Source organism: Gopherus flavomarginatus, chromosome 18, assembly GCF_025201925.1.
Source record: "Gopherus flavomarginatus isolate rGopFla2 chromosome 18, rGopFla2.mat.asm, whole genome shotgun sequence".
NCBI lineage: Eukaryota > Metazoa > Chordata > Testudines > Testudinidae > Gopherus > Gopherus flavomarginatus.
Window position 1 is genome coordinate 1,938,760 of NC_066634.1, and position 26,108 is coordinate 1,964,867.

General features: G+C 60.2%; 2 protein-coding genes across 2 annotated transcripts in view; one reads left to right on the top strand and one right to left on the bottom strand.

Annotated features, from left to right (window-relative positions):
* Nucleotides 1-26,108, top strand: part of HUWE1 (HECT, UBA and WWE domain containing E3 ubiquitin protein ligase 1) — a 171,949-nt gene that overhangs the window by 107,320 nt on the left and 38,521 nt on the right.
* LOC127036376 (constitutive coactivator of PPAR-gamma-like protein 2) lies at nucleotides 852-25,932 on the bottom strand. The gene is made up of 16 exons (XM_050927195.1): nucleotides 24,724-25,932; nucleotides 22,306-22,552; nucleotides 20,257-20,339; nucleotides 18,733-18,861; nucleotides 17,499-17,601; nucleotides 14,873-14,958; nucleotides 13,425-13,711; nucleotides 12,814-13,093; nucleotides 12,374-12,545; nucleotides 11,810-12,059; nucleotides 11,326-11,440; nucleotides 9,839-10,048; nucleotides 9,297-9,498; nucleotides 7,982-8,120; nucleotides 7,551-7,608; nucleotides 852-7,312 (listed from the first exon to the last, which is right to left on the bottom strand). The coding sequence occupies exons 1-16, from the start codon at nucleotides 25,762-25,764 to the stop codon at nucleotides 7,073-7,075; spliced, it is 3,642 nt and encodes a 1,213-aa protein (XP_050783152.1). The 5' UTR covers nucleotides 25,765-25,932; the 3' UTR covers nucleotides 852-7,072.

A 26,108-nucleotide genomic window follows, 5' to 3' on the forward strand; every position in this document is an offset into this window, starting at 1 on the left:
GACGGGGAGGGGCCCCGGCGCCATCTTGGGAGTGGCCCAGGCCGCGGCCGGGCGACGCGGCCATCTTGAGAGTGGCCTGGCGGCGGTGCGGAAGCCATGTTGGCCCGGGCAGGCCCATCCGCCATCTTGAGTGTGGCATCGATCAGGGGCCAGGGAGCGGCGGCCGAGCCGCCAAGGGACGCGCAGGCCAGCCGGAGAGCTGAGCCATCCTGGGAGTAGAACTTGGCCGCCATCTTGGGAGCGGCGCAGGGCAAGGTCCCTGGCTGGCGGCCATGTTGAGAAGGGACAAGGACGATGACGCCATCTTGGGAGCGGCACGAGCACGTTCAGGCCCTGACACGGGGCACGCGCGAGCTCAGCGGGTTCAGGCCTCGGTCCAACGCAGCCCCCAGCGCCGGACTGGCACCCCCCTTACGCCCCGCAGCTGTCGTCGCCATCTTTGGAGTGGCACCAGCCCTCCCCGCGTGGGCCCTGGTCGCCATCTTGGGTGTGGCACGTGGCCACTGTGATGTCACTGCAGAGAACCCAGGAGTCCGGGCTCCCAAACCCCCCTCCTCTCCCAGAGCCAAGGGGAGAACCCAGGAGTCCTGGGTCCCAGCCCCCCTCCTCTCCCAGAGCCAAGGGGAGAACCCAGGAGTCCTGGCTCCCAAACCCCCCTCCTCTCCCAGAGCCAAGGGGAGAACCCAGGAGTCCTGGCTCCCAAACCCCCCTCCTCTCCCAGAGCCAAGGGGAGAACCCAGGAGTCCTGGCTCCCAAACCCCCCCCCCCCCCAAGCTGGGAGAACCCAGGTGTCCTGCACCCCAGCCCCCTACCTTCAGTTGTTGCTCAGAAAAACAATCCAGCTCGGCTGCGGTTTACTAAAAGAATAGACTTTTATTAAGTACTGTAAGTCTCTCTCCTCAATCACAGATGACCGTACCACGCGTCCAGATCCACCCAAGCAAAACATATTCCCAAAGACATCACCCCTGCCGGCTTCGCCTCCGCCACACAGCCTTCCCCCGCGTCCCCACTACAGCCAATTTCCCTCCCGAAGCGGGACCCGTCCCAACTTACATGGATAAACTAGGGAGCAAGTTGTGGGATCTGGGGCTAGCGGGATAACAGGGTTTTTATAGTCATAGGGCTGAGGTGCAAGGGAAGTAGAAGTAACATTTATCCGTCCACTAATAAACACGTGTCAGTAGCTTTAAAAAAAAGGGGGGCGGAGAGATTTAAATGATAAGATTAGTAACAACAAAACCCATGACATCTCTTCCTTGGATTTTTTCCCCCTTGTAAATATCACACACAACTGTAAATTGACAAGATCGCAAGGAAGAAAATAACCCGACTGCTCATTTCAGTGAAAGATACTTTGGGGTTTAAACAAAACAAAACTCCCTCAAACCTGGGTTCTTATGCTAAAAGCATTTTAAAAGTTAGGGAGAGAAATATATGGATAGATAGATATGGTTACAACAAACGGAAGCTTCAGAGTTATTTGAAGTGGGGGGGCAAAGTAGGGAAAGGAAAGTCAGGTGGTTTACAATTTAAGAACCAAAAAAAATATGATTGAGACTGTTGAGGTTTGCTTCAAAAAAATCTCACTAGTTTCTATCCAGAAAAGCATCTAGCAACATAAAAGTGCAATGATTACCGTCAAAAAGGTGTATGCCCCAGCTGAGGCGATAGATAGAGGGGGTTGATGGGGATAGATAGATAGACAGACAGACACGGTGCATGGAGATGGATGATAGAAATAAAAGTATTTCAAAATTGGAAGAGGAGAAGTTCTTAACATCAACAAAAACTATTTAAAACAACCCTTACCCATAAATAGCAGTATAAACCCAAAGGATCTACACTGCAGGCAAGGCAATGGGGGCTGCTTTTAAAAAGTTAAATTAAACAGACAGCAAAGGAAATGAACAGGAGAAAGAAGCCCTGAAGCAGGGCAGCCAGGGAAACAGAAAGGGGACCAGGCCTATTTAGCAGAAATACAGGTCAGGAAAGAGCCAGCGTCCAGACTTGGCTCTACTGAATTCCACTAACAAGATTAAAACTGAAACACTAGGATTGCTCATTGCTTCTCCTGTGCGGCTAGGGGAGCGGCGCCAGCTAACCTGATCACAGATTCTCTGACGCTGGGGCCGGAGCTCTGCCGTCAGATCTTATATTCGCTTCCAGGCCGGCCTGACACAGATACAGCCAGGGGTCTGAGCGATTTCACAAACAATTCCCAAGGATGAGAGAAAATTCTCTCTCCTTGGTGGAGGTCGAATGAAAATTCAGGAGAACGTGGTCGGGGGCACGTTTCTGACACACAACAGGGGACACAAAGAGAAGACTGAGAAATCCACGTGTGAGTTAATACAATTCACACACGCACGGTTTAAAAACCAAAGACGAGGAGGAGGGCGAAAATAATGTCCGAGTGGCTAGCTTACACCATCAGCCAGTGATTTAGTGGCCAAAGGTAGGAAGTCAGTAGCCACACCTGGCCCATGACAGGCAGGCTGGCTCGCTTAAAAGTCAAGAGAACTGCAGGTGGGTTGGTTTAAACCTCTTTGAGGTTTTTGTTCTCTTTTAAAGCTTTGAGCCAGCAAGAAAAGGAAAGTGAAACCCCCACTTCAGCGTGTGCGTCGTCCGCGGGGCGTCGCTGGATCGGAGCGGAAAGCAGGAATCTGGGAGCAGAAGGGTTCACTCAGGTGCTGCTGCCAAGGGTACAACCCAAGCGCTCCTGTCTGGCTTTCAGCTGCCCGGATTCAATACACAAGAGCTGTCATGGGCTGGATCCCCACCTGGGGCATGTGGGTGTAAATCCACTGCAGTCAGTGGGGCCAGACCCCCACTAGGTCCATCAGCCAGAGCTCCACTGGGTCAGTGCAGCCAGACCCATAGCTGGCGTCAATGGGCTGTAGCTCCGCTGGGTCAATGGGGCCAGACCCACAGCTGCCGTCAATGGGCCGTAACTCTGTTGAGTCAATGGGACCAGGCCCCCAGCTGGGGTCAATGGGCCGCAGCTCCGCTGGGTCAGTGGGGCCAGGCCCCAAGCTGTGGGAATCCCCAATTGACACCAGCAGAGAAAACAGGCTCCAGGCTAGTCAAAGTGTTTCACCTAGATAAGGGGGGAAAAAAGCATGGAGGAATTTAGCAACACAATCCCAAGGCCTCCGGTATGTTCCAGGTTCATATGAACGACCGGCCGAGCCGAGCTCCAGCACACGTTCACCAGTCAGTCCTGCAGCCAGCCTGACGGCTGAGAGAGAGGTGTGTCCTCCCGACTCCACTGCTCGCTCGCAGGGCTGACCCTGGGAGGAAATACCTCTCCTCCTGTCTTTGCTTCCATCGCCCTCGGCTGCCAGACATGACGCCCACAGCAAGCCAAGCGCAAGCTTCAGCCAACAGCAATTTCCCACCCACACGACTCTGGGCTTTGATGGGTTTGTCTGGGGCTTTTCCACCTTCCCTGAAGCAGCTGGGACCAGCCCCAGCTGGAAACGGGACCCTGGATGAGGTGCTTGGAGCTGCTGACCATCGACAGATTGGAATGGGGAAGTTTCGTCTTCTGCTGCAGCCTGAGCCTGCTGGCATCATCCAGGCACGTCTCACCTAAATCGCTTCCCTGCGGCCCCTCGCAACTGCTCTGTCTCCTTTAGTCCAACCGCCGCCCTGGAGCTCAGTGAAACCAAACGTCCTGCCCTATGCAAGACTCGAATTCTGGCCTTGAACACGGAAACAGGATCTTCCAGGCCACGAACAAGGCCCCAGATCCTCCACGGTGCCCGACTCCACGGGCCGGCAGGGACCTCGAGAGGGCGTCCAGTCCAGCTCCCGGCGCAGAGGCAGGAAGACCGTCCCTGACAGGTGTGCCTGACATGTCCTTAAAAACCTCCAAGGACAGGATTCCCGAATCATCTCCTCAGCTGTTCTTCAAGGAGCTAAGCCGAACAGTCCCTTGCTGGGTGGGGCAATCAAGGTGAAAGAAAGGGATCGTCTTACCTCTGGTCAGGTCTGCGGGGCACCTCGCGACATCAGGAAAGGCAGCGTGGGTGGGAACTGAGCCCCCGAAGCAGATGCGGAAGGGGCAAGGAAACTGGCCATGGTTTTCCAAAAGGGACGAGCGATTTCCAGCGCGGGGAATCTGCAATTCTGCCAAATGGAGCCAAGAAAGGGGCTTCTGCAAAGCCAGCCGAGCCAGCAGCCCCAACTCAGATCAGTCCAAATGCCCCATCTGAGGTTGAGATTTGCGCTCATTTTATTTCCAGTGTACATCTAAAAGGTGACTCTCCGCCGATCTAGCCAAGACTGCTAAATCCCTGCCAGGCAGGATGCTTATCTCGGTGTCTTTATGTCACCTGGCGAGGGGCGTAAACAATCTCACTTGGATGGGAAGACCCTAAGAGCTGGAGAACGGGCCACCTCAATTGGGAGTTTGTCCCAGCTGTTAATCACCTTACGGTGACTGGTCCTTTGTTTTCAATTTGTATTGGTCAGGCTTCAGCCTCCTGCCTCTTGTTTTTCCGTCAGCCTGTCTCCACCAGAGTAAAGAGCCCTGTAGTACCGTGACTGCCTAAGATTCTCCAGCAGAATCCAGTCCCCTCTCGATCTCCTTCCGAACACAGTGGCCGCTTACGCCTCTCAACTCATTTCCACGGCTCTTCTCCACACCCCAGAGCGTCTCTGTGTTTAAAATCCCTGGGATGGCAAAAGCTACAAATCTTCCGAAGCACCAATGACTGGTGGATGCGTTTCAGAATTTCCTCCTGAGAGTTTAGCAGAGGGAGTTCGGGAGGCTGTGATTTTGGGTTTAGTTTTCCAGATTTCAGAAGAGAAAAAATGGCTGCACTGAATTGGGATGACCTCTGCAAAATGCCGAGGGTCTTTAAAATCATCTCCCGCCCCCCTGCCCGCTGAAAAGGAGCGTTATTCCAGCAATAAAAGTGATTGCAACTCCAGGCGTCTGTCCCTAAAGACTCCCAACCCTAAACACTTCAGATTAACTCCTTTGCGATTCGCAGACACGGCCGATTGTCTGCAGATATTCAGAGACGCCTGACCTGAAGCCTGACTTTGAAACATGGTTAAAGTAATAAAAAACTACAGGGTGACGCCTGTCAACGAGCTGCTTCGGGTGGGCAGGCGTCTTCCGAGCGCTGGATTCGGAACTGGCCTCGGTTCGAAAGCTCAAGTATCAGAGGCCGGAGATAGTTTTCCGGAGTCCTTGCTGGCGGATCAGTCAGGTTAAAAGGGTTCAGTGCCTCCGACTGCAAAAGGGGGCACTAAATTTCCTCCCATCCCCCCACCTCCAAGGCAGGGGAAAAATAATATATAAAGTTTGTCGAGATTTGGGCTGTTTCCTGCTCCCTCCCTGTTCCCCAAATCCCCTGGATCTGGGGGAATTCAAGCCTTCCCGTGTCGACAGGGGTGTGGATTAGTCAGGAGAGAAGCCGCACTGCTCAGTTTTTACATACGTCGGGGGGCAGGACGGGAATTCACCACCAGCCCCCCTGCCTGTCGGGGGGGGGGGGGATTAGGATAGTCCACAAAACCTTCAAATTTTCCACCCTCTACAGTCCAGATTTTAATGGGACTTGAAGGGGGTCCCCCCCGCACCAAATACATCCCCGATCAGTCAGCCTCCAAGTCCCTGCATTCCCCTCCCATGGGACAGAAACACTAACAGCCCCCAGCCTCAAAATCCCTCCCCACCCACCCCCCACAGGCCACCAACCTGAACCCCTCCTCCACCCTCCATTGGCCAGTCCCGCTGGGAACCGCGGCTGGGGGGGGGGGACTCCGCGGAAGAAGGGGGTGGCTGCCTGGTTTTGGAGGGACCCCCCGACTGCCCCTGCCCCCCGGGTCCAACGTGGACGGCTCTGGAGCTGCGGCTGGGGACACGGGAATTCCTCCCCCCGAGATACGTAGTTTCTATATAGAATCTGTCTCTGTAAATATAATCTCTCTCTTCTGTCTGTACAAAGCATGGGCAGATTTCAGCCATCAGCGCCTCTGCCCCGAACTCGACCCCGTACCGCCCGAAACGAACACGGGCTGGGAGCATCTGCACCCGCCAAATATTGGGGAAATACGTTTTGGGGCTCCACCCAGAGCAGCGAGGGGCGCAACCAGTGCCCCGCTCGGCTGGCTGTGGGTGCCAGGGCACCCAGCACTGCAGGCCAGGGGACACCACGACCCGTTAGTGGCCTGGCTTGAGCCTCCAGAAGACATCGCTCCTCCCCACTCGCTTTTATTCATCCTGGCTGGCTTCCTTTTAACGGCTCCCCGTTTATTTACTAGCATTTGTCCCCCCCACCCCGCTACAAGAGCCAGGGGAGGGGTATAGATAATATGTTAAAAACTATAGAAAACCGTCAACTCCCCACCCACAAATATTAAAATAAAAAAATAATAAAATACGCCATGTTGTGGAGCTGATTGACATGATTGGGGGGGTAGGGGGGGATAGGGAAACAGGTACAAATCCTCCCACAATGCACTGGGGCGCTGTAGGAGACCATCCCTTTAATTAGGGGATGATCCTCCACAATGCACTGGGGCGCTGTAGGAGATTCCCCCACAATGCACTGCAGCACTGTAGGAGATTCCCCCACAATGCACTGCGGCACTGTAGGAGACCATCCCTTTAATTAGGGGATGATCCTCCACAATGCACTGGGGCGCTGTAGGAGATTCCCCCACAATGCACTGCAGCACTGTAGGAGATTCCCCCACAATGCACTGCAGCACTGTAGGAAACCATCCCTTTAATTAGGGGACAATCCCCGACAATGCACTGGGGTGCTGTAGATTCCCCTACAATGCACTGGGGCGCTGTAGGAGACCATCCCTTTAATTAGGGGACGATCCCCCACAATGCACTGGGGCACTGTAGGAGATTCCCCCACAATGCACTGGGGCGCTGTAGGAGACCATCCCTTTAATTAGGGGATAATCCCCCACAATGCACTGGGGCTCTGCCTTTCCAACCTCCCTGTCCTCATGGTACCCTGAGGCTTCCACACTCCTGGACCCGCCCCCCGGAAAGCCCCACCCACCCCCAAATCAGGTCCGTCCCCCACCCCCCCCGTCACTCTTCCTTCTGCAGAGCTGGGAGGGGCAGCTTGGTGTTGGGGCCGTGATCCACCTCCTGGGCCAGCCGCCCGCAGTACTGGCCCTCATCACCACAGGCGTCAGTGTCTCTGGCTAAGGCACATTGTGACGGGGCCGGGGGGCAGGGACCGCCCCCCGAATCCTCGCCCCGGTTCACCTGCGACGGGAACTGCCCGCTCTGCAACTCCACTGCTTTGGCTGCTCCCTCCAACGAGCCCTGTGGAGAACAGGAGTGCAACATAATCAGACACCAGCTAGAATCCCATCCCACTGTGCCCGGGGCTGCGATGCAGCCACCTCTAGAGCGGGGCAGCTCGGGAACAGCAGCACATAACGCTGCCCAGGGACAGCAACCCAAATGTAGGGGTGCGGGGGGCATGGAGAAGGGCTGGGGTCTCCTTGGTTCGGGGGACAGTCCAGACCAGTAGGGCTGAGGGAAAGGCAGAAACACGCACCTGCTTGCTAAGCTTCTTGTTTCCTTTGGGGAGTTTTCCAGATCCGTCTCGACTGCGTCTGGGGTGGAGCACGGCGGAGATTAATACTGATTAGCTAGCAGCAGGATTGTTACACTGACGCCTCCGTAATAAGTGTAATTAAGTTATAGGCCTAATAACCAGGGTGACATTAACAAGGATAAAGAACAGTGGCTATTAACAGTTCTAATGATTACAAATAATATTACGCATAATTCATGAGAACAAGGATGGCTTGCAGGGTGCTGAGATGCAGCTGTCTCTGGGGCGGGGCAGCTGGGGAACAGCTGCACATAACGCCACACACAGCTGGCTCGCGTGGCACAGAGATGACCCAAGGGGAGAATGCTGATCCCCCAGCAGCCAGCAAAGCCTCTCTCCAGCCCATCCCTCAGCAGTGCTGCAGTACTTACCCCTTCCCAGGTCCCCCGACAGACACCACCTGCATCCCAAAGGAGCCCCGGCCCCGTGAGGGCTTACTGCCCGCCCACTGGCCGACAACCATGCCAGCAATCTCCAGCTTGCCCCCCTGAGGCGGAATTGGGTGGAGACCTAGGGAAGCGGAGACAGGGGGAGGGGGAGATGAGTGACAGGTGACACTAGGGTCACGTACAGGCCCCCAGAGATATGAAACAAAAGCAGAACGTCATCTTTTGGGTCAGAAACAGGGTCTGCTTGAATCCGCAGAGAGCCTGAGCCGGTCACTGGGAGCGGTGCGAACTGCCCTGGGCATAATCGATCCCTGAGTCTGCAGAGAGCCTGAGTCGGTCACTGGGAGAGGTGTGAACTGCCCTGGGCATAACTGATCGCCGCCTGAGTCTGCAGAGAGCCTGAGTCGGTCACTGGGAGAGGTGTGAACTGAGCTGGGCATCACCAATCCCTGCCTGAGTCTGCAGAGAGCCTGAGTCGGTCACTGGGAGAGGTGTGAACTGCCCTGGGCATAACTGATCCCCGCCTGAGTCTGCAGAGAGCCTGAGTCGGTCACTGGGAGAGGTGTGAACTGAGCTGGGCATCACCAATCCCTGCCTGAGTCTGCAGAGAGCATGAGCCGGTCACTGGGAGACATGTGAACTGCCCTGGGCATAATCGATCCCTGCCTGAGTCTGCAGAGAGCCTGAGTCGGTCACTGGGAGAGGTGTGAACTGAGCTGGGCATCACCAATCCCTGCCTGAGTCTGCAGAGAGCATGAGCCGGTCACTGGGAGACATGTGAACTGCCCTGGGCGTTACCAATTCCTGCCTGAGTCTGCAGAGAGCCTGAGTCGGTCACTGGGAGAGGTGTGAACTGCCCTGGGCATAACTGATCCCCGCCTGAGTCTGCAGAGAGCCTGAGCCGGTCACTGGGAGAGGTGTGAACTGCGCTGGGCATCACCAATCCCTGCCTGAGTCTGCAGAGAGCCTGAGCCGCTCGCTGGGAGACATGTGAACTGCCCTGGGCGTTACCAATTCCTGCCTGAGTCTGCAGAGAGCCTGAGCCAATAGCACTGACAGAGGAAATCTGCCCCAATGCCCCCTAGCTCCACTGCTCTGGAGCACCCCACCAGCCCACCACACTCCACGTATCTACAAGTGGAGTGGTGAGAAAAGAGGCCTCCCCTACCCCTGCCTTCAAGAGGGCATACAACCCAGCCATCTGGGGATCCCACTTCTCCCACCAATGGCCCGTGGTGAGCGGGGCCACAGAATAAAGGGGCAGAGACACGGCTCAGGGGACACAACGATCTCTCACCTGTGAACCCTCTGCTCCTCCCAGGGGTTGGCAGCGGCACAGAGCCCGTCGTGCGGGGGTAGAGGGGCATTGAATAGAAGGGCGCGGCCATGGCAGGCACGAAGGGAGGGGGCGGGAGCAGAGAGGGCGGGGCCTGGCGGTTGAAGTTCACGCCCTCCAGGATGCTCTGTCTCATCCTCTCCACTTTGGCTGCCTGCTCCGTCTGGGGAGGAAAGTGGGGGCGGGGGGGGGGTGTTAAATCCAGCTGACCTAGTCCCCCAGATCCCTGTCCCTCCCCCACAGCCTGCCCCAATGTCAGAACATCCAGGTACTTCCAGACCAAGAGGAGCAGCCTCTCAAACCACTCCCCCAGCAGGGACAGGGATAGAACCCAGGCGTCCTGGCTCCCAGCCCTCCCTGCTCTAACCCACTAGATCCCACTCCCCTCCCAGAGCCGGGGAGAGAATCCAGGAGTCCTGACTCCCCGCTCCGCCGCTCTAACGCACTAGACCCCACCCACCATCTCAGAAGCCGGGAGAGAACCCAGGCATCCTGCCCCATACCTGCCCATCACACAGGTCAATGAGGGGGGCCCTGTCACGGGTGGCTTTGATGAGCTTGCTCTGGAAGAGTTTCCCATCAAAGTAGATCCAGGGGCAGCAGTGTTCCCAGGGCACCGGTTGCCCACAGGCGTCATTGGCAAACAGAGCCGTATCTACTCCGCTCATGAAGAGAGCTGCCAGCTGCACGCCCCGGGCATCCAGCTTCTCGATCTGCAAGGGAACCATTCCCATCACTTTAACATGGGGAGGAGTGCAGCCACCTCTGGAGCAGGACAGCTGGGAAACAACCACACATAACACTGCACAGGGAGGCTCACCCGGCGTCAAGATGTGGGCAGCTGGGGAACAGAGCAGAACGGCAGTTTTTAATCTAGTAAAGGAATAACTCCAGCACGTTCTCCAGTGAGAGCTGCGGAGAGAACCCAGGAGTCCTGGCTGCCAACCCCCCTATACTAATCACTGCACCCTGCTCCCGTTCACCTTTCTCCCAAACAGCTCCAGTGCTGGCTGTCACCAACTGTACCCCATGTTCACTGCTTTCACAGACTAGGATAAATCGTGTACAAAATGTACCTTGTGCGATATCATTTGAAAACTCATAATCTGCTGAACATTACTGTCCCGGTAAAATGTGTGTATCAACGTTGTCTGGAAAGTTATGAGATTCCATGGTATAACATCGCTGTGACAGGCAGGCACAAACCAGTTCCTCAGAGACAAGGGACACACTGACGGCCTGGCTAGGCGACAGCATAATAAAGCAGACTATCCCCGGCCCATCTTTGGGGGAAAGAAGGGTGCGAATAAGAACTTTACACATTGGCAAAGACACAGCTGGGGTTTCCTGTGCCCCAGTTGGAGATAATCCTCAAGGGAGAGAGAGGGGTGTACAAATGGGAACAGAGGAGCCCAAATCGCATTCTCCCCTCATCTCTACTCACGGCAGCAGCCCTGTTTGAAAGGCAAAGGAAGCATCACTGAACTGGGGGCAGGGTCCTGGTGTAAAGATCGAGCCAGTTGGCTCCTTAGAGGGAGAAAAACCTTTTTGCTTTTAAGGTCGTAGGTATGTTGCGTCTTCTCTTTCTTTATTTTCTTTGGGACCCAGCGTGACTTTCACGCCTCATCACCTGTCGTCACTTCAAATCTTTCTGCCTGGGTTTAATGAACTTCTGGGACTGTTCTCTCTGCCCCGGAGCATTTGGGAACCTCCACCGCAGAAAACGGGGTCTGGGCAGGCCAGTTACCCTTGAGGAGCCTGGACTGTCTGAGAGAAACGGGGCAGGACAAGACGCACCCCTGGGGAAGGTCTGGGAGTAGCTGGTGAGTAGCCAGTCGGAGCACTGGTGTCATTCAGCCGAGGCGGGTGGCTGCGGGGCCGGCCAGGAGCGGCTGTTCTCACAGCGAAGCAGGGTGTGAGGCACCCCAGGCTGGAGAAGCGAGGGGACACGGCTCTTTGTCCCCCGGGGAACGTAGCGGCTGCCCCCTACCTTCAGCTCCTGCAGGTGATCCGGCTCGTAGAGCTGAGAGGAAACTGACTGAGCCAGGAACACGTCCAGTTCGTGCCTATGAAGGATCCTCCCTCCAGGCCACTGCATCATGTAACTGGAAAGAGAACAGAGAGTGTGAACCCAGCCAGGCCTGGCATCCCACACGGGGCAGCTCGCCCTGGCTTGGGGTGGGGAGGGGAGGGGGGGCTGGTGGTTAGAGCAGGGGGCTGGGGGCCAGGACCCCTGGGTTCTTTCCTGGCTCTGGGAGGGGAGTGGGGGCTGGTGGTTAGAGCAGGGGGGCCTAGGAGCCAAGACTCCTGGGTTCTCTCCCCGGCTCTGGGAGGGGAATGGAGTCTAGGGGTGAGAGCAGGGGGGGCTGGGAGCCAGGACTCCTGGGTTCTCTCCCCGGCTCTGGGAGGGGAGTGAGTCTAGGGGTGAGAGTGGGGGCCTGATTCTGTCACTGGTCGCCCCTGCCCCTGCTTACCGCAGCACACAGCACATCAGCAGCAAGTGCGTGGGCACGCTGGCCGGGTTCAGCATGCCGGGCGTGTCGGCCCGCAGGCAGGCCAGGAAGGCCCTCATGCGCCGGTTCTTGTCCTCCACTGCCTTCCCCAGCCACAGCTTCCGCAGGTTGGGGCAGGTCCACTCGCGAAAGGCCAGGGCTGAGACCAGCTCCGGTGTCTGCGGGGACTTCCCCTTGTAAGCCGCCCACTCCTTGATGATCACAGGCGGCACTGCGGGGCAAGGAGAGGGCAAGGGATCAGGTTCTCCTGGCTGGGGAGAACCCAGGAGTCCTGGATCTAGCTACCCCCACACTGCCAACCACAGACCCCACTCCCCTCCCAGAGCCGGCGAGAGAACCCAGGAGTCCTGGCTCCCTCCCACCCCCGACCACCAGATCCCCCTCCCCTCCTAGAGCCAGGGAGAGAATCCAGGAGTCCTGGCTCCCAGACCCCAGCCCTGACCATGCTACCCCACTCCCCTCCCAGAGCTAGGGACAGAACCCAGGTGTCCGGAGGCTTCAGCTCTTGGGCATGGGGGTCCGTACCTTCCGTGGGGATGCGGCGGCAGATGGCCAGGCGCTCCACCCGGCGCTGGTTCTCAGCCACGCCGAACAGCACCCCGTAGATATGCTGCCGGGCGCCACGGAAGAGGACGGCGGCTGGAGGCAGCTCAGTGTTACACTCGTCCTCGATGCACACCGGGAGCTTGATCTCGCCCTGTGCCGGAACATCAGGAGAGGGACTGAGAACCCAGGAGTCCTGGCTCCCCCCACCCCGGGTCTAACCACCAGCCCCCATTCCCCTCCCAGAGCCAGGGAGAGAACCCAGGAGTCCCGGCTCCCAGCGCCCCCTGCTCTAAACCCACCAGTCCCCACTCCCCTCCCAGAGCTGAAGATGGAACCCAAGAGTCCTGGCTCCCAGCCCCTTCTGCTCTAACCACCAGCCTCCACTCCCCTCCCAGAGCCAGGACCGGAGCCAGGCTCACCTTGGTAAGAACATGGTAGATGGAGGGATACATAAGGCCACGTCGGTGCCGGTGCTCAGCCACCCGCAGGACCTCGGGGGCTACAGGGGGCAGCGGGGGGGTGGTTATGTCCATGTGGTTGCGGGTGGCCATGGAAAGCAGTGAGGGGATGGAGGGCTCGGGCCCAATCAGGGGCCCATCGGTGCCACCGGAGCCCCCCACCTGCCCCCAGCCCTGGCTCAGCTTTTCGGCATCAGGCCCCTCCCAGCCAGACTTCGGCTGCAGCATCTCGGAGACATGGCTGGGGAGGAGACATGGGGGAGGTGATGACTCACCCCTCCCAGAGCCAGGGAGAGAACCCAGGAGTCCTGGCGCCCAGCCCCCCCTGCTCTAACCACCAGCCCCCACTCCCCTCCCAGAGCTGGGGAGAGAACCCAGGAGTCCTGGCTCCCAGCCCCCCTGCTCTAACCCACCAGACCCCTCCCCTCCCAGAGCCATGAGAGAACCCAGGAGTCCTGGCTCCCAGCCCCCTGCTCTAACCCACCAGCCCCTACTCCCCTCCCAGAGCAGGGAGAGAACCCAGGAGTTCTGGCTCCCAGCCCTCCCCGCTCTAACCACCAGCCTCCACTCACTTGGCACTGTCCCCGTTGTGCTCTTCGCAGTCGGAGGAGGAGGAGGGGGAGGAGGCCGGCCCGGAGGAAGGGGAGGGCTTGGGACCCTGTTGGTGGGGCGGGAACTTGGCATTGTAGGCACCGGCCCAGCAGCTGAAGTCACCGCCTGGGCCGGGCTGTTCGTGAAAGGGGGGCACGTCTCCAAGCGGGTGGGGGGAGAAGAGGAGGCTGGTGCTGGGGCCCGGGGGGAAGGAGGAGGGCGGGGCCGGCGGCTGGTACTGCACCTTTGGCCCCAGGTCGGGTGGGAACTGAGGAGGGAAGCAGAGAGACAGAAGTCAGCAAAGAGCAGTAGATCTCCCTCCCCTGACAGCCAGGAGAATCCAAGAGTCCAGGCTTCAACCCCCTCCCCCTTGCTCTAATCACTAGACCTCCCTCCCCTCCCAGAGCTGGGAGAGAACCCAGGAGTCCCGGCTCCCAGCCCCCCCACACCCGCTCTAACCACCAGTTCCCACTCCCCTCCCAGAGCTGGGGAGAGAACCCAGGAGTCCTGGCTCCCAGCCCCCCTGCTCTAACCACCAGCCCCCACTCCCCTCCCAGAGCCGGGAGAGAACCCAGGAGTCCTGGCGCCCAGCCCCCCCACACCCGCTCTAACCACCAGTCCCCACTCCCCTCCCAGAGCTGGGGAGAGAACCCAGGAGTCCTGGCTCCCAGCCCCCCTGCTCTAACCCACCAGCCCCCACTTCCCTCCCAGAGCCGGGGAGAGAACCCAGGAGTCCTGGCTCCCAGCCCCCCTGCTCTGACCCACCAGCCCCCACTCCCCTCCCAGAGCCGGGGAGAGAACCCAGGAGTCCTGGCTCCCAGCCCCCCTGCTCTGACCCACCAGCCCCCACTCCCCTCCCAGAGCTGGGGAGAGAACCCAGGAGTCCTGGCTCCCAGCCCCCCTGCTCTAACCCACCAGCCCCCACTTCCCTCCCAGAGCCAGGGAGAGAACCCAGGAGTCCTGGCTCCCAGCCCCCCTGCTCTGACCCACCAGCCCCCACTCCCCTCCCAGAGCCGGGGAGAGAACCCAGGAGTCCTGGCGCCCAGCCCCCCCACACCCGCTCTAACCACCAGTCCCCACTCCCCTCCCAGAGCCGGGGAGAGAACCCAGGAGTCCTGGCTCCCAGCCCCCCTGCTCTGACCCACCAGCCCCCACTCCCCTCCCAGAGCCAGGGAGAGAACCCAGGAGTCCTGGCGCCCAGCCCCCCCACACCCGCTCTAACCACCAGTCCCCACTCCCCTCCCAGAGCCGGGGAGAGAACCCAGGAGTCCTGGCTCCCAGCCCCCCTGCTCTGACCCACCAGCCCCCACTCCCCTCCCAGAGCTGGGGAGAGAACCCAGGAGTCCGGGTTGTCAGCCTGCTGCACCTCCACTCCAACCCACTGACTCCAGGGAGCCCAATCCCACTCCCCACCCGGACTGGAACGTACCATCGGCTTCCCCGTGGGGAGGGATCCCACCGGGCTGCGCTGCGCAGGGGCTGCTCCTCCAAAGTGGTTGGATCCATAGCCTGGCACTGAGACACAGAGCAGGGGCTCGGCATGTAGAGGGGAGTGGGGCCTAATGGTTAGCAGGGGGCGGCCAGGACTCCTGGGTTCTCTGCCTGGGTCTGGGAGGGGAGTGGGGTCTGGTGGTTAGGGCAGGGGGCGCTGTGGGGAGGGGGAAGGGCGGGGGCGCTGGCTGTGGGGGAGCTCCTGGGTATTCCAGCCCCGGCCTCTTCCAGCAGGGAGCGCTGTGGGGGGGGGGAGGAGGGAGGGGACAGGGCTGTGAGAGGAGCTCCCGGCTACTCCAGCCCTAGCCTCTCCCACCAGGGGGCGCTGTGGCGAGGGAGAGGGGCGCTGACTATGGGGGACCTCCCAGCTGCTGCAGCCGCAGCCTCTCCCACCAGGGGGAGCTGTGGGGAGGAGGAGGGGCGCTGGCTGTGGGGGAGCTCCTGGGTAATCCAGCCACGGCCTCTCCCACCAGGGGGAGCTGTGGGGAGGAGGCAGGGCGCTGGCTGTGGGGGAGCTCCTGGGTACTCCAGCCATGGCCTCTCCCACCAGGGGGAGCTGTGGGGAGGAGGCAGGGCGCTGGCTGTGGGGGAGCTCCTGGGTAATCCAGCCACGGCCTCTCCCAGCAGGGGGCGCTGTGGGGAGGAGGAGGGGCGCTGGCTGTGGGGGAGCTCCTGGGTAATCCAGCCACGGCCTCTCCCACCAGGGGGAGCTGTGGGGAGGAGGAGAGGCGCTGGCTGTGGGGGAGCTCCTGGGTACTCCAGCCATGGCCTCTCCCACCAGGGGGAGCTGTGGGGAGGAGGCAGGGCGCTGGCTGTGGGGGAGCTCCTGGGTACTCCAGCCATGGCCTCTCCCACCAGGGGGAGCTGTGGGGAGGAGGAGAGGCGCTGGCTGTGGGGGAGCTCCTGGGTACTCCAGCCACGGCCTCTCCCAGAAGGGGGCGCTGTGGGGAGGAGGAGGGGCGCTGGCTGTGGGGGAGCTCCTGGGTACTCCAGCCACGGCCTCTCCCAGAAGGGGGCGCTGTGGGGAGGAGGAGAGGCGCTGGCTGTGGGGGAGCTCCTGGGTAATCCAGCCACGGCCTCTCCCAGCAGGGGGCGCTGTGGGGAGGAGGAGGGGCGCTGGCTGTGGGGGAGCTCCTGGGTAATCCAGCCACGGCCTCTCCCACCAGGGGGAGCTGTGGGGAGGAGGAGAGGCGCTGGCTGTGGGGGAGCTCCTGGGTACTCCAGCCACGGCCTCTCCCAGAAGGGGGCGCTGTGGGGAGGAGGAGAGGCGCTGGCTGTGGGGGAGCTCCTGGGTACTCCAGCCATGGCCTCTCCCACCAGGGGGAGCTGTGGGGAGGAGGAGAGGCGCTGGCTGTGGGGGAGCTCCTGGGTACTCCAGCCATGGCCTCTCCCACCAGGGGGAGCTGTGGGGAGGAGGCAGGGCGCTGGCTGTGGGGGAGCTCCTGGGTACTCCAGCCACGGCCTCTCCCAGAAGGGGGCGCTGTGGGGAGGAGGAGAGGCGCTGGCTGTGGGGGAGCTCCTTGGTACTCCAGCCATGGCCTCTCCCAGCAGGGGGCACTGTGGCGAGGGAGAGGGGCGCCGACTGTGGGGGAACTCCCAGCTGCTGCAGCCCCAGCCTCTCCCAGCAGGGGGCGCAGTGGGGAGGAGGAGGGGCGCTGGCTGTGGGGGAGCTCCTGGGTAATCCAGCCATGGCCTCTCCCAGAAGGGGGCGCTGTGGGGAGGAGGAGAGGCGCTGGCTGTGGGGGCGCTCCTGGGTACTCCAGCCATGGCCTCTCCCAGCAGGGGCAGCTGTGGGGAGGAGGAGAGGCGCTGGCTGTGGGGGAGCTCCTGGGTACTCCAGCCATGGCCTCTCCCAGCAGGGGGCGCAGTGGGGAGGAGGAGGGGCGCTGGCTGTGGGGGAGCTCCTGGGTACTCCAGCCATGGCCTCTCCCAGCAGGGGCAGCTGTGGGGAGGAGGAGAGGCGCTGGCTGTGGGGGAGCTCCTGGGTACTCCAGCCATGGCCTCTCCCAGCAGGGGCAGCTGTGGGGAAGAGGAGGGGCGCTGGCTGTGGGGGAGCTCCTGGGTACTCCAGCCATGGCCTCTCCCAGCAGGGGCAGCTGTGGGGAGGAGGAGGGGCGCTGGCTTTGGGGGGAGTTCCCGGTTGCTCCAGCCCTAGCCTCTCCCAGCAGGGGGCGCAGTGGGGAGGAGGAGGGGCGCTGGCTGTGGGGGAGCTCCTGGGTAATCCAGCCATGGCCTCTCCCAGAAGGGGGCGCTGTGGGGAGGGGAAGGGGTGTTGGCTGTGGGGGAGCTCCTGGGTACTCCAGCCATGGCCTCTCCCAGCAGGGGCAGCTGTGGGGAGGAGGAGGGGCGCTGGCTTTGGGGGGAGTTCCCGGTTGCTCCAGCCCTAGCCTCTCCCAGCAGGGGGGCGCTGTGGGGAGGGGAAGGGGTGCTGGCTGTGGGGGAGCTCCTGGGTACTCCAGGCCCAGCCTCTCCCAACAGGAGGCGCTGTGGAGGAGGAGGGGGGCTGGCTGTGTGGGAACTCCTGGGTACTCTAGCCGGCCTATCCCAGCCCATCAGATACTCACATACAAATGAGGACGGACCCACAGGTGCCGGGGGCATCTTGGCAGCCACCGAATAGTAGTTCACGGCCTTCTTGAAGCGCTCGATCTTATCCTCCGTCCTGGACTGGGGGAGCAAAGCGGACAGGAGACTGGCTGGAGATCCAGGGGCTAAGAAGGGCCCCACCCCAGCAATCAAACCCACCCTCAAAGCAGGAGCTGCTGTGCCTTGTCTGATGCTACAGAGCGACACAGGATTGCAGTGTCAGCCCACCGGGGCTTGGGAGTTGGACCCCCAAAGAGATGGGGCAGAAGCCAGCGAGCCTGGGGCCCCCTGATCTCATCCGGACAGGGGTTCATGGCATGCAGCGTGCCAGGGGCTCCCAATTTAAGTCAGAGGGGTCTCAGGGCTCGCCAGGGGCCCTAGATCTCGCCCAGAGGGATCTCACAGCACAAGGCGCGCCAGGGCCCCATATCTCTGTCAGAGGGGTCCCACAGCACGCCAGGGGCCCCTGATCTCTGTCAGAAGGGTCTCTCGGAGCACTGGGGCCCCCCCATCTCGGCCGGAGGGGGTCTCACAGCACACAGCGCACCAGAAGCCTCCGATCTCAGTTAGAGACGTCTCACTGTGAGCCAGGGACCCCCGATCTCTGTCAGAGGGATCTCTCGGAGCGCTGAGGGCCCCCTGATCTCAGTCAGAGGGGTCTCTCAGAGCACTAGGAGCCCCCTCATCTCGGCCAGAGGGGGTCTCATGGCACACAGCGCACCAGGGGCCTCCAATCTCAGAGGAGTCTCATAGCGAGCCAGGGCCCCCCGATCTCTGTCAGAAGAGTCTCTTGGAGCATAGGGGGCCCCCCGATCTCAGCCAGAGAGGTCTCTTGGAGTGCTGGGGTCACTGATCTTGGCTGCAGGGGTCTCACAGTGCACTGGGGCCCCTCATCTCAGCTGGAGGGGTCTCACGGCAAAAGGCACACCAGGGACCACCGATCTCAGTCAGAGACGTCTCACAGCGCACCAGGGCCCCTAATCTTGGCCACAGGGGCTCTCATGGCACACAGCGCACCAGGGGCCTCTGATCTCAGTCAGAGGGATCTCTCAGAGCACTGCCCCCCCATCTCAACCAGAGGGGGACCCTGATCTCAGTCAGAGATGTCTCACAGCACACCAGGACCCCCAATCTCAGCCACAGGGGGTCTCATGGCATGACAGGGAACCAGATCAGCAACTCCAGTCAGCAATCAGGCCTCTTCCCACTCACCTGAGAGTGTTTGAAGACGTCTCTCCCCACAGCATCCAGGTTGCAGGGTTCTTTGATGGCGCTGACGTACTCTGAGACGGCCTTGATCACCACGTCGCAGGGGGGCAGCACCAGCTGGTGGGCTCGGACCTGGGCACGGGGGGTGACACGGACAGTGCTCAGCATCTGGCACCCCACGGGCAGCCATGCTGGAAGCCCCACCTTCCATCACCCTCTGTGTGCTCCCCGACCATAGAGACCTGCCCCGGGAGTCCCCAGCCCCCCTTGTGCTCCCCAACCATAGAGACCTGCCCAGAAAGTCCCCAGCCCCCGGTGTGCTCCCCGACCACAGAGACCTGCCCAGGGAGTTCCCAGTCCCCCGTGTGCTCCCCGACCATAGAGACCTGCTGTCATAAACAGATAATTAAGGGTTGTCTCTTTTGCCTGTAAAGGGTTAAGAAGCTCAGTAAACCTGGCTGACACCTGACCAGAGGACCAATAGGGGGACAAGGTACTTTCAAATCTTGGTGGAGGGAAGTCTTTGTGTTTTTGGTGTTGTTGTTGTTCGCTCTCGGGACGGGGGGGACGGGTCATCAGTCCAGGCTCTCCAAATCTTTCTGAATCAGTCTCTCATGTTTCAAACTTGTAAGTAATTAGCCAGGCAAGGCGTGTTAGTCTTATGTTTGCTTTCTCAACTTGGAAATGTTTCTTTTTGCTGGAAAGATTTTTACCTCTGTTTGCTGTAACTTTGAACCTAAGGCTGTGGGGGGGGTCCCTCTGGTCTATAGGAATCTGATTCCCTGTAACGCATTTTCCACCCTGATTTTACAGAGATGATTTTTACCTTTCTTTCTTTAATTAAAAGCTTTCTTTTTAAGAACCTGATTGATTTTCCTTGTTTTAAGATCCAAGGGGATTGGGTCTGGACTCACCAGGGATTGGTGGGAGGAAAGGAGCGGGGATGGTTAATTCCTCCTTGTTTTAAGATCCAAGGGGTTTGGATCTGTGTTCACCAGGGAAGTGGTGAAGCCTCTCAAGGCAACCCAGGGAGGGAAAAGTTTTGGGGGGACAGAAAGTGCCCCAGACACTGAAATTGTGGGTGGTGGCAGTGTTACCAGATCTAAGCTAGTAATTAAACTTAGAAGGGTCCATGCAGGTCCCCCACATCTGTACCCTAAGGTTCAGAGTGGGGAAAAAACCTTGACACGTGCCCAGGGAGTCCCCAGCCCCCCCATGTGCTCCCTGACCATAGAGACCTGCCCAGGGAGTCCCCAGCCCCCCATGTGCTCCTCGACCATAGAGACCTGCCCAGAGAGTCCCTGGCCCTCCATGTGCTCCCCGACCATAGAGACCTGACCATTGAGTCTTTCCTAGAGTGGCTCCCAGTCTCCCCTACTCTAACCACTAGACCCCACTCCCTTCCTAGGGCCAGGAATCCTGGCTCTCAGTCCCCTCTGCTCCGACCCACAATGCCTGTCCGCAAGGCCATTCCCATCCCAGCCCTACCAGGCTGCTGTGGGGCAGTGCCAGGGGATGGGAGACTACCTTGAGCGATGCCAGCGGGTGGTCTGGCCCCAGCAGGCTCCAGTGGAAAGCAGCCAAGTCCTCGTCCGGGAGGATGTGGTTACCTGGGGGAGGCAGGAATAACGGGGTTCCTGGTTACTGTGCCCCAAAGGGATTCGGTGCCCCTACCCCACCCTCAAAGAGGAAAGAGGGGGGCGGTTACAGTGTCTTCTGATTGGAGGAGGAATCAGGCCAGATGGCCAGAAAACAGGAACTTTTATGCAAATGAGGCAGCCCTGATTTGAATATTTGATTACTAGGCACTGTCATTTGCATAAATGCACTCCCTCTTTCTCTCAGGATCCCCTTTGAGTGATCCCCTTTCTTCATGCAAATCCAACCCCCCACACAGTCCGTTCCCCAATCACAGAGACCCTCAGCTCATGTCCTCCCTGACCATAGAGACGCTTCCTAGAGGGATCCCCAGCCCCTCATGTTCACCCTGACCATAGAGACCCTGCCTAGAGTGATCATTAGCCCATATCCTCCCTGACCATAGAGACCCTGCCTAGAGTGGTCCTCAGCCCCTCATGTCCACTCTGACCATAGAGACCCAGCCTAGAGTGGTCCCCAGCCCATGTCCTCCATGACCATAGAGACCCTGCCAAGAGTGGTCCTCAGCCCCTCATGTCCACTCTGACCATAGAGACCCTGCCTAGAGTGGTCCCCAGCCCCTCATGTCCTCCCTGACCATAGAGACCCTGCCTAGAGGGATCCCCAGCCCCTCATGTCCACCCTGACCATAGAGACCCTGCCTAGAGTGATCTTTAGCCCATATCCTCCCTGACCATAGAGACCCTGCCTAGAGTGGTCCTCAGCCCCTCATGTCCACCCTGACCATAGAGACCCTGCATAGAGTGATCCCCAGTCCCTCCTGTCCTCTCTGACCATAGAGACCCTGCCTAGAGTGATCCTTAGCCCATGTCCTCCCTGACCATAGAGACCCTGCCTAGAGTGGTCCTCATCCTCTCATGTCCTCCCTGACCATAGAGACCCTGCCAAGGGTGGTCCCTAGCCCCTCATGTCCTCCCTGACCATAGAGACCCTGCCAAGAGTGGTCCCTAGCCCCTCATGTCCTCCCTGACCATAGAGACCCTGCCTAGAGTGATCCCCAGCCCCTCATGTCCTCTCTGACCATAGAGATCCTGCCTAGAGTGATCCTTAGCCCACGTCCTCCCTGACCATAGAGCCACTTCCTAGAGTGGGCTCATGTCCTCCCTGACCATAGAAGTCCTGCCTAGAGTGGTCCCTAGCCCCTCATGTCCTCCCTGACCATAGAGGTCCTGCCTAGAGTGGTCCCCAGCCTATGTCCTCCCTGACCATAGAGACCCTGCCTAGAGTGATCCTCAGCCCCTCATGTCCTCCCTGACCATAGAGACCCTGACCAGAGACTAGCCCCTCCTCCCCAATGTGTTTCAGCCATAGAATTCCTGGCTAGACTGGTCAGCAAAGGCCCTGCCTAGAGAGTAGTTCCCAATTCCCCTCATGTGCTCCCTGACCATACAGTGCTTGCCTAGAGGGTGGTCTCCAGTCCCCTGTACAGGGCTCCCTGACAATAGAGTTCCTCCCTAGAGTGACCCCCAACACTCCTCCATGTGGTACTTCACTATAGAGATGCTGCCTAGAGTGGTTCCCAAACCCCCACCCCACCAGATGTCCCCCAAAGAGCACAGAGACCCTGCCCAGAGCTGTCCCCCAGCCCCTTGTGTGCTCCCCAACCCCAGAGCACCTCCCCCACAGCCACAGAGACCCAGCTAGAGCGACCACCGCCGCGGCTGCCTGTCTGTCACGCCACCAGTTGTGCGAGCCATCTCTCCACGGCAGTGGGGTGGGGGGCAGCTCCCCGAGCCGGGAGGAACAGGGCTTCTTCCCAGACTCCCCAGAGCACAGCTTAGCCAGTGCCATGGACTCCCCCTCCCAGAGGGACCTGCATGTCCATCCCCCCAGCTAGAGGGGCTGAGCCCAGGGGGTGTCCCTGCTGCCCCATCCCCCCAGCTCTGTGTGCCAGCTGTTTGCCCTGGCTGTTCCTACCCAGCAGGGCGGCGAAGACGGGGAAGCTGGAGACCTTCAGTCCCAGCTGCTTGGCCACCTGGTGCATGAGGAACTGATTGGTGGTGAGGCTCTTGCCATTCCAGCTCAGCTTCAGGGCGTGGGCGCTGAAGTAGCAGGGCAGGCTGGCCAGGGCGAACTCCGAATTGTGGGCCAGCAGCCCGTGGAAGCCGCGCTCCCGGAAGAAGGACACCACCTCCAGGTGATGGTCCTCCAGGCTCTGGAAGACCTGCGGGCGGGAGAAGACGGTCACACTCGACAGTAGCGAGACAAGGAATGGGCTCGCACAAAGCCCCCCACCAGAGGAGGGTATGGGGGGTCCAGGTATAGGGGAGGGAGAAATGGAGGGCCCTGGTATAGAGGGAGGAGGAAATGAGGCACACACAAGGCCCCCCGCTGTAGAGAGGGAACAGGGGGGGCCCTGTATGGGAGGAGGAGTGGGGGACAGCCCCCCCACAGAGGAAGGAACAAGAGAACACCACAGCGCAGTGGGGGGTGCAATTGGCAGGCGCCATCTCTGGGCTCGGAGAAACAAGTGGAGGAAGCCGGCAGCTCTTTGCTGGGTTTCTGTCTCCCTGTCAGCGCAACCCGTGGCTCTGGCTGAGGGCCCAGGGACTCAGTATCAGCCATCATAAAGGGCAGAGGCAGAGTTAATCAAGCCAACCCCACATTGGGCGACCAGGGGGCTAGATGGAGGGCTCTGGCTTGCCGGCCCACAATGCCTCTAGCTGCAGCTGCTCCCTGATGCTGCCGAGGAGGGCAGAGACACAACAGTTCTGCATTGGAGAGAGATGAAACCTTCCTTCCTGACCTCAGCTGGTGAAGCCCTGAAGCATGGGAGTGGATCACAGCCCTTATCTGGAGGCAGAGCTATACTCGGGCATGGGACAAGTCGCTCCACCCATAACTGCTCTGGCTGCCTGTCCTCGAAGTGTCACCGTCACTTGATTGTCCCCCCCAACCCCACCTCCCTTTCATCGCAACCCTGGCACAATTCCACAACCCTCCTGCTGGCTGCTCCTTCCCTCCCTTTCATTAAAGGTAATAATTGGAGATATACCAATCTCCTAGAACTGGAAGGGACCTCGAAAGGTCATCGAGTCCAGCCCCCTGCCTTCACTAGCAGGACCAATTTTTGCCCCAGATCCCTCAGTGGCCCCCTCAAGGATTGAACTCACAACCCTGGGTTTAGCAGGCCAATGCTCGAACCACTGACCTATCCCTCCCCCCAGCCCCACACTGCCAACATGCAGGTGTTGCTCCGGGGCGCTGGCCATCTCAGTTCTCCCAGAGACACCCTCCAACCAACACACGTTTAAACACAGTCCACGGGACGTCCTTGAGTTCAATGGAGAATCCACACGTCCCTCGGGAAATGGACCCCTCCCTGTTCAAAATCGACACCTGATTTCCACGCTGGATTTGTTTAGCTTCAATTTCCAGCCACTAGCTTGTGTTCAAGCTTCCACTGCGAGATTGACGAGCCCGTTAGTAAACGTTTGGTCCCTCTGGAGCCATTTAGAGGCTGCAATCACATCACCCCATCACGGAGCTCAATAGATCACGCTCCTGGCGTCTCTCGCAGGCCAGTTTTCTAACCCTTTAAATCGTTCTCCTGGCTCTTATCCGGCCCCTCTTCAACTGATCAACAGCCTCCTGCAATTCCAGATACCAGAACTGGATGCGGGATCCCAGCAGCGGACGCACCAGGGTCGAATCCAGGGTGAAGTCACCTCTCTGCTCCCACTTGAGATTCCCCAGTTTATACACCCCAGGATGGCCTTAGCCCTTTCGATCCCGGCGTCGCACCGGGAGCTTCCGTTCAGCTGCTTCTTCCCCATGACTCCCCCGTCCTATTTCTCCACTTTGTCTGACACAGAGCATTCCCCTAGCACCTACAGCTCAAGGGCGGACGATGCAGCTAGCTCCGTAAGTACCCTTCCTATCCAGCACTCGGGTACCAGGAGCCCACATTAAAGGGCAAAAGAGAACCACTGTTGATGATGGAGAGAGAAATCCAACAGACACAATGAATATGAGTCTCCCAGCGCTGAGATGCACCCACCTCTGGGGCGGGGCAGCTGGGGAACAGCCGCACACAACGCCACATAGGGAGGGCTCGCCCGGTGCTGGGATGCAGCCACCTCTGGGGAACAATCACAGAGCCAGGCAGTCCAGCCGGTTGGGAGAGGAGACGAAAGAGAACGATGAAGTACAAGGGAAGGAGGCAGAAGGAGTTAGGATCACAGCTCAGACCGCAGGAAGTGGGGCTCATGTACAGGGAAGGAGCCATAGGTGGAAGGGAAGTGGGCAGACTTAGGTAGGCACAGTCATAAGGCGCCAGATGGGGGCATGGGGTGAACAGCCATGGGGGGCAGGCTCGCAGCCGCCCTCTCCTACCTTGACTCGGAAGCGGATCATGGCCAGGCGGACGCAGTGCTCCAGGCAGGCGGGGGGCAGGAACCAGGCGCGGGGGGGCGGGGTGCCCTTGTTGCCCACGTGGGCGGCGATGAGCTGGGCCGTCTGCCGCTCGGCCTGGGCCTTGCGGCCCCACTCGGGCAGCCGCTCCTTGCCCAGCCCGCCATTGAAGATGATCGCCAGCTCCAGCCCACCCTGGTAGAGGCAGGCCTGGGACAGGGCCGCCAGGTAGCCCACCATGGCGTTCCACTGGCCGCCGCACACCCAGTCCGTCTGGTAGCCGCCATACAGCCGCTGCAGGGCCGAGTCTGCATCCACCAGTAGCCGGGCCGGGCAGGCCGTCGCCAGCCCCGGAGCATGCTGGGAGTGAGCCGCCACCGTCGCCAGCCCCGGAGCATGCTGGGAGTGAGCCGCCACCGACGCCAGCCCCGGAGCATGCTGGGAGTGAGTCGCCACCGTCGCCAGCCCTGGAGCATGCTGGGAGTGAGTCGCCACCGATGCCAGCCCCGGAGCATGCTGGGAATGAGTTACTGACGCCAGCCCCGGAGCATGCTGGGAATGAGTTACTGACGCCAGCCCCGGAGCATGCTGGGAGTGAGTCGCCACCGACGCCAGCCCTGGAGCATGCTGGGAGTGAGTTACTGACGCCAGCCCCGGAGCATGCTGGGAGTGAGTTGCCACCGATGCCAGCCCCGGAGCATGCTGGGAGTGAGTTACTGACGCCAGCCCCGGAGCATGCTGGGAGCGGGCCGCCAGCCCCGGAGGATGCTGGGAGTGAGCCACCGACGCCAGCCCCGGAGCATGCTGGGAGTGAGTTACTGACGCCAGCCCCGGAGCATGCTGGGAGCGGGCCACGAGAGGTGGGGGGTAGGGCCCAGGCAGTGGCTGGAGGTAGCCAGCTAGGCCACAGTAGGGGGCCCCCCCGCGGACCCCTGCCGCCCGGGCCAGCTTGAGCAGGTCGACGGGCACCACGGCGCCCGGGCAGCGCTTCTCCACGAACTCCTGGAAGCCCTGGACCCCCATCACGGTGGGCCCCACTTGGGGGTCAGGGCGAGGGCGGGCAGGACATCCTCCCTCCCCTAGCCGGGGGCTGGCTCCTGGGCTCCTCCCCACCCCCCTTCACAGCGCCCAGCGCTTTGCGGCAGCCGTGGCCGCCATGTTGTAGCTTTCTTCTCCTTCTCCGCCTCCCTGGCAGCCCCGCCCCCCGTCCGGCTGCAGGGCACGTCGGGAGTTGTAGTTTGCTCCCTAGGCGTGCGCCCGTTAGAACCCATGGACGTGCCGGAGGGGTCGGGACTAAAAGTCCCGGCAGGCACTGCGGGAAGCGCGGCGCCCTCCCGCCATGTTGTCCGGGTCGCCTTCGCGCGGGC